Here is a 14,778-nt window from a genome sequence, read left to right on the forward strand (position 1 = left end):
TCTTTCTTCCAACATCGTTTACCCTTGAGAAGTGGTTGACTAGTGTGTGTTCTGCACATGTGTAATAGTGTGCAGTGCTGTCTTGTCTGTGTTGGTGTTGTATATTACACTACAGAAGCCTTGTGATGAACTGCAGCACATTCTCTGCTATTTTACAGCTTTATTTCTCTAGATATTATGTCTGATATTATTTTAAACCACTGAAATGTCAGTAAAAGTCTGTTTATTAAACTGTAGAGTTGAATATTCAGCATCAGAAGTGGACAGAGCAGAGATCAACATCCCATAATGCAGTTCACCACCACGAACACACAACACAGAAGCTGCTCATTAACAGATAGTCTTTGCAGTGTGTGATGTAAACATGATGAGAAGTCTCGATTCCTCTGATCACGACTCGTTCTGCTCTCTGGTCTGAACATTTCAAACTCTGCCTACAACATCTCCAAAATAATGTGCATTGGCAGAATAAAAATGTGCGAAAGCGTTAAAAACACAACAGTATATCTCGATTCCTGCTAAAACATTCATATTAAGACTTGAAAGGCACATATCGTCAGTCTAGATGTTCTAATATGCACTATTATGGTGATAAATCAGGTCTAGCGTGTCCTTTTAAAGGGTCAGTTCCCACAGAGATGAGTATTCTGTCATTAATGACTCTCCCTCATGTTGTGTCAGTCTCCTGAGCTCTTCATTCATCTTCAGACACAGATGAAGATATCTTAGCTGAAATCCTGGAGCTCTCAGACTCTCCATAGACAGCAAGGGTCCTGAGGTGCTCAAAGTCCAGACAAGACAAGAAAACGTCCTCAAAACGCTGAACGCTGATTACAGCTGAACCACTGCACTGTTCACAGTAGTGGCGCCCCCTACTGGAGTGAGCAGGAACTCATCATACAAATCAGTCTAATTTACAATACTTATTCATTAAGAGCTTAGTCCCTTTATTCATCAGGGGTCACCACAGCGGAATGAACCACCAACTACTCCAGCATATGTTTTACACAGTGGATGCCCCTCCAGCCGCAACCCAGTACTTGGAAACACACATACACACTGAGGCACGTGTCATCCCCACAATACTTCTGTTGAAGTTATCTGAAATGGTTTTTAAATAGATATAGAAGAGCTCAGGAGATTGACACTGCATGAGGGAGAGTAATTAATGACAGAATCCTCATTTCTTTGTTAACCCTGCTGAAAAAAAACAGCTTAAACCAGCCTAAGCTGATTGGCTGTTTTTGGCTAGTTGACCAGCCTGGTTTTAGACAGGGTTTGGCCACTTCCAGGCTGGGTTTCAGCCATTCTTAGCTGGTCAGGCTGGAAAATGACCAGCTAAAACCAGCTCGACCAGCCCGGTTTAAGCTGGACATATCTGGTTTTGGCTGGGCTCTCAGCCTGCCTAGGCTTGTCAAGCTGGTTTTAGCTGGTCATCACCCAGCCTGACCAGCTAAGACCAGGCTGGAAACTGGCCTGGAAGTGGCCAAACCCCTCTAAAACCAGCCTGATTGACCAGCTAAAACCAGCCAACCAGTCTAGGCTGGTTTAAGCTGGATTTGTCAGTAGGGAACTGCCCCTTTAATGCTTCTGCCTCAGTAAGAAGCAGTTTATTCTTGTTTGTTTTACACAGGTACACGAGTTTGAGTCTTTCTGCTCAGAAGAAATGAGTTTTAGAAGCCTCACCGCCTCTTTTAGATGATGATCGTGTTCTTCATCCAGTCTAAAACTCCTCTGCTTTTCTCGAACCCATCTCTGAGTCAGACAGCCAGACACTATAGAGATATATAGATGCACTGGCATTACTGTGAATGGGGACAGTGCATTGATCAGTACAGCCACCACAGCGAAGGAAGTCCCGCCTTCAAGTCAAAATAGCCAATCATGAGTCTTTATAGCCTTGTGGTTCTGTGGGGGAGGGGTTTGGCAGATTCACTTGTTCGTTGATTGGTGAATACTGTGTGTTACTGCGTTGATTTTGACAGGAGGAGAACACATCACACGCATCCATCACATATCGTGTCCTCCAGTCTTCATGCAGTTTTTTTTTGTCTTTGTTTATAGCTGCGTCCTCTGGTTGCTATAGAAACAGCTGTAAAGCAGATTGGTGTCGTGCCAATCTGCGCAGCAGCTGGAGCAAACTGGAAATGAGGTGTCTTAAATGTAATTAGAGCTTAAACAACCGCAGCACTGGGCCAGGTCACCTCAGAGTGTGCTGTTGATTTGAGATATGTCAGTTTTCGAGATTTCAGGATTCCTCTGACTTTGGTCTTGGATGATCTGGAGTTGGAAATATGGCCGCCGAGTGAACATACATTCCTTGGCTGCGTTCCAATCCACTTTTAGACACGCAATCGCAAACTTCCCTTCCCTTCTTCTCTCGAGGGAATCCCTGCCGCCATTTTAAAGTGCGTTTTACTTGATCAAGTAAATGAGGGAAGTTTACATTGATATACCCTTCGATCCCTCAGTTTTGACAGAGGGAGTGAGTTGGCTTCATATGTCCACTCCAGCACCTCGATGTCCCAGAATGCAATGTGTTTGTGGCACCACAACAGTGTAGTTCCTAAGTGCTCAAGAGTTTAGGGCATTGCATTTACTTTAAACCAATTCAGATGCTCCACCAGTAGTGGACACTTGTTCAGTTCATCTTCATCTCTATAGCGCTTCACAATGTGTCATAGCAGCTGAACACTGATGAAGTTCTAGTAAACTGAAATGGCTTCAGTCCAGTTTCCAGAGTTCAGTTCAGTGTATTGTAAACAGCCCAATCCACCGATGTGCGTGACATACAATGGCATACATCTAAGTGAACCAGACTGAGGGAAGATAGCGAGTGAAGGACCTAGAAAAATTGGACTGGAATGAGCCCTTGAAAGGCACTTTGGTTCAAGTAGGGATCGATGCACCAGTAGGTGGGGTTTAGGGTTGGGGTTGGTGTAGTAGACATTAATGAAACTTAACAAGTCACTGTAAGATTGGAATTAGGGTTGGTGTAGGTGTAGACATTTATAAAACACAACGGGTTACTCTGAGGTTGGGTTAAGGGTTGGTGTAGGTGTAGACGTTTATAAAACACAACAGGTAACTCTGAGGTTGGGTTGAGGGTTGGTGTAGGTGTAGACGTTCATAAAGCACAACAGGTTGGACTTGTGTGATGTAGTAAATAAATGCAAACTCCAGGGGGTTTGTACAGCCCACTTGGAGCTCAAGTCCCACCCTCTTGGAGCTGGCTCCGCCCTCTGTTTATACTCTTCTGCTTTGGTTTGGGATCTCTAGGATTCAGAGGCTGCTGTGTTGGAGGTCTGGCCGGATGGACTCGCAGGCGTCCTCCACGTCCTCCTGCCGCATGTACATGAGGAAGAGCGTGACCGTGGCGAAGGTTGTGGCGTTGACAGGGAACGCCCTGAGGAGGGTAGAGGTCAGCCCTCGAGTGAACGCTCTCCACCCTTCCCTCCGCCAGCTCTGTGCAACACAGTCCAGCATGCCGGAGTATCTGCAGTCTCCGCCCACTCCGTCAGCCTGGAGGCGGGACTTGATGACGTCCACCGGGTAGGTGGAGATCCAGGAGGCGATGCCTGAGGCTCCGCCTGCCAGCAGCAGCTTGAGTACGATGAAGCGGTCACCGGCGTCGCAGCCCAGCGAGCGCGTCAGCGTGTCGTAGGTCAGGAAGTAAATCCCGAATCCTGGCGTCTCACGGATCACGGTGCTCACCATCCCTTTGTTGATGCCTCTGAAGCCCTGGCGGCGGTAGATGCGGATCAGGCAGTCCAGAGAGTTCTTGTAGAGCCTGCGGGACGAGCTCTTCTCCCCCGTGCCCTGCATCTGCATGCGGGTCTTGGCCAGCTCCATCGGGCAGCAGATCACGCTCTGGATGAGTCCGGCCGCTGCACCCGCCATGAACTGATGCAGCGGCGTGTCGGAGCCCAGCATCCGCATGGCGTTTCCCTGCACACCGAACACGATGGCATTGATGAAGGTCAGACCCATCAGCGGGGAGCCGATGCCCTTGTAGAGGCCCAGCATCTGTAGGCAAACACAGGAGGTAAGGTCAGACTGAGGATGAAAACTACAGGCTAGTTCTAACAGTAGATGAGTTTAGCTCCAGCCATTATCAATCACACGTGTCTCTGAGTAGGAAGGGGAGTGCTTTTCTCATAGAGAGAGAGTGAAGAGTGTTCCTACACTGTATTCACAACATATTAGTTCATGTGGAGCAGCTGTACTGTGATCTTGAGGTTTTATTGTTAGATTAGTCTAGTCTATCTGCACAGATATATTACTGTAAAGCATCCTGTAGAGAATATTACTGTAAAGGAGAGCTCTGTACATGTTCTGTATACTAAATGTTTTGGTGAAAAACAAACGAATACTTATTGTACTATGTAATGAAAGTAATGAGCCGTCAGTGATATGTTCTGTCACCAGAGCCTTCACTTTCAGGATCAGGCTGTCCTGCTGATACGTCTGTTTGATGGTGATTTCAGACAAAGACTATAGAAAGGGATGTATTAAAGAGACTGTTTTAGATTAGAATATCCACAGCTGGAGCAGAGATGTATAGTAACGAAGTAGAACTACTTCACTACTGTACTTAAGTACTAAAAGGCAGTATCTGTACTTTACTGGAGTATTGTTTTTTTCTCCTACTTCCACTTTTACTTAAGTACATATTTTTGATGAGTTTAATACTTTTACTCCGATAGATTTTTTATGAGCTGCATCGTTACTCGTTACTAGAGGTGTCAAAATGGTCGATATCGGTTCAGTAATAAATCATAACGGGTTATTACGTACTGACGTCATTTATCTCCTATGTGCGGTGTCGCAATACTATGGCGAAGGACGGAGGCGCGAGGGCGAGTGAAGGCGGCACAGCACACGAGCGGCTATTTCACTACTACAGAGAAATGTTGTGAGACTCCATCTCTGCCTCTCTCACTTTGGACATTTGACCCGCTGGCCTGGTAGGCGTGTATGAGGTGCAAGTTTTCTCCACTGTGTCTATTATAGATTACCTGTGATAACCGCGTATTATACATACATAGACTGTAACCGCGGCTGTTCTTCCTGCCATCAGTGAACAACGCTTTCATTTCTAAAGCCGATAGCAGCCCTTTCTGTTGAGAAGGTGAAGACAATAACCAAAGGGGTGTAAGACCTCGCCTTTCAGCGTTTAAAAAGCAGGCGGGAGAATATTTACATTAGTTTATTTGCTATAAATGCTCATGCTGTCTTCTGTGCATGAGTTTTGTTTGATACATTCAGAAAGAGTGTTTTCTTTGAGCGGGTCAAATTAAAGGTACAGTTCATATATCTTACTGCTGTATTAAAGGACACAATTATATTACAAGTAACCATTTAACTGTCACACCAAGAAATAAAACAATAGAATTTTTTTATTTATTGCATTTCTTAACTCCTAATGTCGCTAGTTAACACAATCAATACATTTTCCCCCAACACATCCCATAATTTCTAAAATATCAGCCTCTACCAAATGGTTGAGATGTTGGTTTATGGTAAAAGTACCAGAATGAATAAATATACTATAAAAATATGAAGTTTAAGACCAATTTAATTAAAACAATCAAAATGAAACATTTTTGAATACTAAATCATAGCCATAAGCCATAAAATATTTCAGATTTTCATTTAACACAGTAATATACACGTTTTCTTTTTTTTACAATAAAATCTAAATCAAGTGAATTAGAACGTTCATTTACAGCGTTCACAACCAGTAAATTGTGCTCTGAAAATGGGTTTCAATAGGGTTTTGAGTGGATTATGGACTGTTTTTGTGACACACAACTTTGAAAGGTGTGTGTTAAAGCTGTTATAATCTGTCAGATCTGTGGTTCAAGCGTGAGAGAAAAACAGTATTGTAAGTCATGTTTCTTTTCATTCTGCTTAATGACGTGCCCCCAAAAAAGAGATTTAAAATAAACAAAACAATATGATGTCTTTTGACTGCATTCTTTAATAACTACATTACACAATACTTGTACTTTTACTTTCAGTACTTGAGTAGTAAATTTTGAAATAAACTACTTGCAATACTTAAGTACAAAAAATGTTGAATACTTTAGTACTTCCACTTAAGTATGGTGCTTAAAGAGCACTTTTACTTCTACTCAAGTCACTTTTTGATAGAGTACTTGTACTTTTACTTAAGTCTGGGTCTCTAGTACTTTATACATCTCTGAGCTGGAGTAACAGAAAGAGTTTTAATTCTTGGCTGAACTCTGGCTTTAATATCTGCTGAACCTGAAACCCTTCTGCTCCTGAAATGCAGACAGATTTAGATGTTCCTGGAGCTGAAATTAGCTCTGCGTGCTCAACATTCAGGTCTCGAGTGACTCCTGGAGCTGCGCTGTACACTTATTAGAGGAACCTGAGGAAACAGGCCACACGTGACTTTAAAGAGACACGATTATATTCCAGAGAGTTCACAATGCTGTAAAAATAAGACTATTTAATTTAGTTTTTTATCTAATGCACTAAAATGACTAAAACTAAAAGAATGACAAAAAACGGAAATACAAAAAGTATTTCCAGAATACTTCCAGAACAGCTACAGAATGTTACGTGTTCACACAATCTGCATGTGTTCTATCAGTGCTGCACGAGCCTGGATTGTGGCACCACCTGCTGGACACTCATAGCTTGTTATGTTTGGTTCATACCTAATGCAGAATTAGGTGTTTGTGAAAATAAGTTACATACAAAGTCGATGGGAACGTGTGAATAAAGGGAATTATCAGCGCGCGGTGCGTTTGCCACGAATACACACAATTCATCTAAATCACGTCCTCTGCTCAAGCTCAAATAACTGACCCTGAGGGAAACATGTGAAGGGCAAAACATCCTGTGAGTAAACCAGAGATACTAGAGCAAGCCCAGGATTGGATGACACCTACTAGAGCAAGATCATGATTGGATGAGCATTATTTGCGCAAGATCATGATTGGATGAGCGGTACTAGAGCAAGATCATGATTGGACGAGCGCTATTAGCACAAGATCATGATTGGATGAGCGGTACTAGAGCATGATTTGATGACCACTACTAGAGCAAGCTCCTGATTGGATGATCGCTACTACTTCAAGCTCTACTTGAAGCGATGAGCACTACTAGAGCAAGCTACTGATTGGATGACTGCTAATACAGCAAGATCCTGATTGGATGGCTAAGAGAGTAGCATAAAGGTCTGCCAAAGTTTCGCTTTTTCAACTCGAGTGTATCATGTTAAGCATTCAGACTTCTTTTAAGCAAGTTAAGGGTTATTTTACATATTTTGAAGTGGACAGAATAGTTTAATACTCCCTACTCTTGAATACTCTTAAAGAACACTACAGCAGATGCTTTTACTCCACTTTCACTTCAGTTTTGGTAAGTAATGTCACTTTTATATATAATTTTTCAGTACTGTCTTCACCACTGCTGGAAATAATGACTCTCACCGATTCCTGCCGGATGATGGACTGGAAGCAGTGAATTGTACCGCGGTATAAGGGCTTGTCCACACTCTGAACCTGCAGTCGCACCTGAAGACACAGATTATCCATTAGATGATGAATAAAGATCACAGTCAGTCCAGGAGAAACACATCATCAGTATAGAGCTGCAGATATTTGACCTCTGGAGAACAGTCTAGAGCAGGAGGTGACCTGGTCTTTACTTACTATCTTTACCACGGTGCAGGCGGTGTAAAAGCCTCACGTTCATCTACAACAAACAACACTTCTGCTGTAAAACACCTGGCGCTGGGAATGAGGATCAGCTGAGGGCAGCAGACGACACACACACACACACTGCTGTGAGTGTGTGTTTATTAGCCGCTATGTGTCTCGTCTGCTGCCTTTAGGTAACACACACACACACACACACACACACACTCTCTCTGAGCTGAAGAACAGTGTTAGTTCTCCTGCATTGACACACAGATTATCCTCAAACACACATGCAAGAGCAGCTCAGTGTAACACACGCTCCAGCTTCTGAGTAGTAAGCTGAACACTACTGTAGTCTGTTGAGAATTATGTATTCAGATATTATTATTATTAGGAATTGTTAGTTAATGTAACTGTTGTGGTTAGTAATGTTGAAAAGAATCTGTCCATATAAGATCACTTTAAGAATCTCCTCAGTTTAAAGCTGCACTAGACTATTTCAAAACCGCTTTCGGCCACAGTGTCAGACGAGTCTCAAAACACACTTGTAGCCAATCAGCAGTAAGGGGGCGTGGCCATATAGCGGAGATTCAAATGAGACATGTCTTATACACAGAAACAGTATTCCTTTCGTCACGACTTAATAAGCAAATGGAAGTTGAGCTTTATTTCAATATGATGATGGATTTACAGAGGAAACTGAATATTGAGTAGGGGGCGGGGTTTATTTTATGCTCCTCCTTTCATCTGTCACTAACAGTTAGAGGGGCGTGGCTGATCATATTCCCCCTATCAGAGAAGGACTGCGGTTCTAGAGCATTAAAGATCATCAAAACACTGGATTAAATGATGAGTGCAGTGATGATGGAGCGACTCGTGCTGTTCTCATGCACACAACACCTGAGTTCAGCTGAACATACCTTCACTGTGTCAAACGGGTGTCCGACCAGCACACCTGCAGCTCCTGCAACACACACACACACACACACACACTCTTATCCACAGTGCACATTTGATCAGTTCCTGCAGAATCAACAGTTCAGGATGATGCAACTGTTCTCCAGCCTTGACCTGAAACTCCAGCGTCAAACACACACACGTGGAACACGCTTACACACACGTAATGCATCTGAGCACGTTTGCTCCAGAACACACAACCCCTGAGTTTTTACTATGGCACTATTTCAGCTGCCTCATTTCGTTTGGGCAGGTGTGAAAGCAGCAGTCGTACTTTCAGACAAACCCTGCAGCGCTTGCTTCATTAGTGGTGAGATCGTGAACTGACCCAAATGCAAAAACGACTTCTCTTTTTTGGACTAAACCAGCCGCCGTACTAAACTGTGACATGCAGAATGTTTTTGTCCACACTGCTGCAGCATCCCAATGAACACGGGAATGTGTTGCAATGCATTCTGGGTATTTAGGACAAAGGAGCCTGATTCCCCTTGATCTGTATTGATTTGTGTCATATATACACTCATCAGCAATACACTGTGAGCAGTCGCTCTACAATTAATAAAGAAAATCCTCTCTGGAGCTGTTTTCTGGTACACGTTAAAAGTAAAGAAGCATCCGTACTCCAGCCGCTGATATTGAACACAACACATGACCGTGAATTCCATTAGAACTACAAACTCTGGTAGTAAGTGTAAACAAACTACAAACATGGCGGATGCACAAAGCCAATTGGCTATAGATGAAGTACCATGTTTGTAAACATTCAGGATGAGCAGCAAGGTTGCAGAAACACCGGGAGCGCTAGCATTTACAGCGAGAGAATGACATCTGATGCGGTACAGAGTCTGTGTTGTATTAGAGATCAGTTATATTGATGGCATATTATATATATTATTGACAGAATGTTTTCAGTGTATTATAACAGCTCGTCACCCAGTGATAAGCAGTTATTCAGCTAAATTAACGTTAAAGTGAGCGACATTCATCTGACAGCTCCATTAGCGATAGCACCCTCCCAATGGATATTAGATAAGAACAAATAGCCAAGCATCCAGCCCCAAATATACAGCTATCTCACTGAAACTCTTTACAGGAGAGAAGTTAAAGGCCTACGAGTGTTTGGATGCCTACAGTGTTGTTCTGTGTGGTCATGTGCAGGAAATAAAGCTCCATGATGACCAGATTCAACACCATGTAGAGCTAAACACAGAGGTTCTGCTTAACCAAAGATAAGGAAAGAAGACGGAGCTGGACAAGACCTGGGTCGTCATCAACAAGCAGAACTACTGCATTCTGACAGTGAACTGCTCCTGTACAGCAGGGTGTGTGAACACACATGTCTACAGTTCACTCTAAGCACTCAGTGTGCGCAGTTTAATTCATATTGAACTGTTTCTGCTGAAATCAAGATCCAGTGATGTGTCTGATCCAGCAGAGCGGGAACAGGAGAACTGCAGAGTCCAGCATTTATAATCAGCTCCTCACTCCATTCAGCTCTTCTGATGGCTGTTAGCCAAAGACGTCTGCAGTTGGCATTACAGCAGTGTGGTGTACGCTAAAAGATTTTGGCATCCTACTGCACAACACCACATGTTTGCTATTGCAACCGAGAACCCGTGTGACGTCATGTGAGATGTAGGTTGGTAGTTCCTCTATATGCACAGCTAGTGTATTTCAGCCAGTAATGAACGTCCGGTGAGAGCTTTGTGTGACTATTTTCAATTTAATAAAGGTTCCTTAAACAGCCTGGATGTTGTAATATAACTCAAATATAATCAGTTGATAGACTTCCGCATCCATTTGGTTGTTTAAAAAGAGACGAAAGACTGTTTAAACAGGCGCCGTCATTACAGCAGGCCCCATTGAAAATACTGTGGTAAAATAAATGTAAATATTTAGTCATGGCACAGAAAAATATCATGTAATGCAGTGCTTCTTGTTTGATCGCTGTTTATTAAAGAAATCAGATCTTAAACGCAGTGATTTTATACGGGATGACAATTCACCAGAAGCCCTGAAGCTGACTGACTGTAATGAAACGTCTGTGTGCATGTAGCCCAATGTCAAGAGGCTTCAGTAAAGATGTTTGAAGGACTACTAATTCATATCTAGCTCTCTGGAGAATATTGAAATCACGTTATCTGTGTTATAGTTCATCTGCAACAACAGTGTGAACTCCTGTAGAGACGTGTTTGATCATTAACCTCTGAATGCAGAGTTATCCAAACACCTGAGGAGACTCCTCTGCATGACAGACTCCTCAATGGCAGATTATCCTGCTGCTGCTGCTGCTGAATATTGTAGATTATTAAATATGACAGAAATCTGGATGATGTGTGGAGATGATTGACAGCTCTTGTAACTAAGCAACAGAACAGTCCATTAATGAGGACGTGGTTTGTCTCAAAGCTCACACACTTACTTTCAGGCGTAGTGTAAGTATGCGAACTTCACTACACACTAGAGACAGCAGAGGCTGCTTTAGAGCATTCTCCAGAGGCTTTTATCCAAACTAACACTGAATAATCAAATCTCCAAATGCACGTGAACCTCCTAAAGCATCAGAAATGAATAGTGTTTCCCCAGTATTAGCAGTAATTCTGTCACACAGTGAGCATGATCACTTATTCTTTCAACAGAAGGAGTGTTTATTCACGTCTGCTGAATATAAGATGATAAACTCAGCTGGAATATTCCGGCAGGATCACTCAGTCATCCATTCTCCTTCAGCTTAGTGCCTTTAATCATCAGGGGTCACCACAGCGGAATGAACCACCAACTATTCCAGCATATGTTTTACACAGCGGATGCCCTTCCAGCTGCAACCCAGTACTGGGAAACACACATACATTATGGCCAGTTTAGTTGATCAGTTCCCCTATAGCGCATGTGTTTGGACTGTGGGGGAAACCGGAGCATCCGGAGGAAACCCACACCAACACGGGGAGAACATGCAAACTCCACACAGAAACACCAACTGACCCAGCCGGGACTCAAACCAGAGACCTTCTTGCTGTGAGGCCACAGTGCTAACCACTGAGCCACCGTGCGGCCCCCGTCAGTATCAGTCATTCATTACTGGAGTATTTCTCAGGTTTATTTATACAGCACGTCTCACACAGTGATAATTCAGTGGGCTTTACATAAGTAAGAATAAAAGACACATCAGATACAGGTGTCAGAAATACACACAGTGATAAGAGGCCATGGTCACGCTGCACAATAAGGCTGTGTTAGTAACAAACCGTGAATCCTGCAGTATTCGCTGATGTTAATCCAGCTGTTCAGCATGTGAACTGACGGTGCATGAGCTAATGTTAACAGGCATGCACAGGCTGCAGCAGTGTTATTCATGATTAGTAAACAGATGAACTGATGAAAGCTTATGAGAGTGTGACCGAGAGCAGAAATAGATCACACTGACACCCTCATGTGCTAATCATTATTACATCTGTGTGTGTTTTACCTCCGAAACATCCAGCAGCGAAGTCCAGAGCCATTCCTGAGATCAAGAGGAGAAGAGTGTGTGTGCGCACCAGAGTTAGTGTGTGCGCGCACAACTGTGTGTGTGTGTGTGCTGGTGTGTGTGCTTGCTAGAGAGTATGTGTGTGCTAGTGTGTGAGTGTGCGGGCTAGTGTGTGTGCACTCGAATGGGTGTCTGGGCTAGTGTGAGTGTGTGCACTAGTGTGTGTGTGTGTGTGTGTGTGTGTGTGTGTGTGCGGTCATGAGCAGCTGCTGTCCACTGACCGACTGACGGCTATTTTTACTGAATGAAGCTGATATGAAGGGGAAAGTCCATCAGTGACCAATAGAAGCTGCAGGATGAAGAAACACCCCTTCATCATCATCATCATCACAGACAGGCAATATTACACTCTTTCTTTATTTATTTAATAACTCATCTCTAATAACTGATTTTCTCTTTGTCATGATGACAGCACATAATATTAGACTAGATATTCTTCAAGACACTAGTATTCAGCTTAAAGTGACATTTAAAGGGGGCTGATAATATTGATTGAAATAACTATTAAAAACTGCTTTTATTCTAGCTGAAATAAAACAAATAAGACTTTCTCCAGCAGAACAAATATTAGAGGAAATACTGTGAGAAATTCCTCAATCTGAGAAACATCATCTGGGGAATATTTATTAAAAAATAATAAAACTTCACAGGAGGGAGAATAATCCTGACTTCAGCTGTACAAATTACATATACCTTTAAATATCTGTGTAACTCTATTGTTTTGACTAGTTTTGTTTCTGTGTATGTATCTCATATACACAATATACAGCTGAAGTCAGGATTATTCTTCCTCCTGTGAATTTCTTTTCTTCTTCAGATATTCCCCAGATGATGTTTCTCAGATTGGGGAGTTTCTCACAGTATTTCCTCTAATATTTGTTCTTCTGGAGAAAGTCTTATTTGTTTTATTTCAGCTAGAATAAAAGCAGTTTTTAATAGTTTTAAACTCATTTTAAGCTCAATATTATTAGCCCCCTTCAGCAATATTAGTGTTGGATTGTCTCCAGAATAAACCACTGTTATACAATGACTTGCCTAATTACCCTGACTTTACCCTAATTACCCTAGTGAAGCCTTTAAATGTGACTTTAAGCTGAATACTAGTGTCTTGAGAAATATCTAGTCTAATATTATGTGCTGACATCGTGATGAAGAGAAAAGTGTTATGATTAGAGATGTGCTGAGGAAATCTGCTCTCTATTAAACAGAAATTGGGAAAATAATATAAAGAGGGGCTAATAATTCAGGGGGTTAATAATTTAGACTTCAGCTGTATATAAAATACTCTTATATTATGTCAAAACAAACTTTTATTTTGATGCGATTAATCTTTCCCAGCTCTAGTTTTAATATTTCAACAAAGGACAGCGGACATTAATTAACACTCCGCATATATGTAAATGTACCCAAATTATAGCCCAAAGGATAGTTTTTATTGGTTGTCCTTTTGTCACATGTTAAAGACCTATAAACCAATGAAAAAACTAATTCATTTTATATAAACCTATCAAAAAACCTACACTGTTAAAAAAGACTGTTAATGATCAGTTTCTGTGTTGTGTTTATTTGTGTTGTTTATGGGATGTTGATCTCTGCTCTGTCCACTTCTGATGCTGAATAATCAACTGTACAGTTTAATAAAGAGACTTTTATTGACATTTCAGTGGTTTAAAATAATATCAGACATAATATCTAGAGAAATAAATCTGTAAAATAGCAGAGAATGTGGTTTATAACAAGGTTTCTGTAGCGTAATATACATCACACACACACTACGGCTAATTCAGTTGATCAATTCCCCTATAGCGCATGTGTTTGGACTTTGGGGGAAACCCACACCAACACGGGGAGAACATGCAAACTCCACACAGAAACACCAACTGACCCAGCCGAGACTCAAACCAGAGACCTTCTTGCTGTGAGGTAATCGTGCTACCCACTGCGCCACCGTGACGCCCCTTAATCTAAATTATATAAATTATTATTAAATTATATTTTATTAGCGTCTATCCCTACCCCAACCATCACATTAATGTAAACACAGTCATTACACAGAGTCTTCTTCATATTATTTATTAAAATACCCATTAAACTGTATTCAGTTCAATTCCTCTTTATTTCTATAGCACTTTTACAGTGTCAAAGCAGCTTCACATATAGAAGATTCTAGTATTTTATGAACCTCTATCCCCACCCCACCCCTAAACCCATCATCACAGTACTGTAGGAACGGTAATTATACCGAGTAACTCGATTTATTGGCATTATTTATTCAATTGTCTACCCAAGAGTCCAAATCTGAGCAGTCGTGTGTTGACAGTGTGTTTCCTCTGCTGTGATTGGCTGAGCGCGAGTACAGTAGCCTATAGAAAACACTGATCTGTATAGAATGTTCTCTATTGGAGATCAGCGGTTAAAGCAATGCAGCTGTTTAATATGAATCATCAGTTCCGTGTACCACGTGACACACATGTCACATGGTCAGTCATTCAGTGAGCGTGCGCAGTAGCGCCACCCCGCGGCTGCAGCAGGAACAGCACCGCGCTGACAGCTCCACATTACAGCGCCTTTAATATCTCATCCAGAGGATCAGTCCTGCTCCTCACATCGACGGAGAAC

General features: G+C 42.2%; 2 protein-coding genes across 2 annotated transcripts in view; one reads left to right on the forward strand and one right to left on the reverse strand.

Moving 5' to 3' along the window:
• Positions 1–206: 206 nt before the first annotated feature.
• Positions 207–12,336, reverse strand: LOC130244635 (mitochondrial basic amino acids transporter). The gene is made up of 4 exons (XM_056477149.1): positions 12,100–12,336; positions 8,597–8,640; positions 7,467–7,550; positions 207–4,026 (listed from the first exon to the last, which is right to left on the reverse strand). Exons 1-4 carry the CDS (start codon positions 12,131–12,133, stop codon positions 3,283–3,285), a joined length of 906 nt encoding a protein of 301 aa, XP_056333124.1. The 5' UTR covers positions 12,134–12,336; the 3' UTR covers positions 207–3,282.
• A 2,281-nt stretch (positions 12,337–14,617) lies between these two features.
• The window catches only part of slc25a47b (solute carrier family 25 member 47b), a 6,771-nt gene continuing 6,610 nt past the window's right edge, over positions 14,618–14,778 (forward strand). The window contains exon 1 of the mRNA XM_056476626.1: positions 14,618–14,778. This exon is cut by the window's right edge and continues 317 nt beyond it. The gene's annotated coding sequence lies outside the window, so the exon portion shown is untranslated.

The sequence above is a fragment of the Danio aesculapii genome, chromosome 17, assembly GCF_903798145.1.
Source record: "Danio aesculapii chromosome 17, fDanAes4.1, whole genome shotgun sequence".
NCBI lineage: Eukaryota > Metazoa > Chordata > Actinopteri > Cypriniformes > Danionidae > Danio > Danio aesculapii.

What these genes read in the sequence shown, in the direction of transcription:
- LOC130244635 (XM_056477149.1), bottom strand. Translation starts at nt 12,133, where the DNA reads ATGGCTCTGGACTTCGCTGCTGGATGTTTCGGAG. An exon ending in CGCTGCTGGATGTTTCGGAG is followed by an intron (nt 8,641 to 12,099) that starts GTAAAACACACA and finishes TGTGTGTTGCAG; the next exon opens with GAGCTGCAGGTGTGCTGGTC. An exon ending in ACCCGTTTGACACAGTGAAG is followed by an intron (nt 7,551 to 8,596) that starts GTATGTTCAGCT and finishes CTGTGTCTTCAG; the next exon opens with GTGCGACTGCAGGTTCAGAG.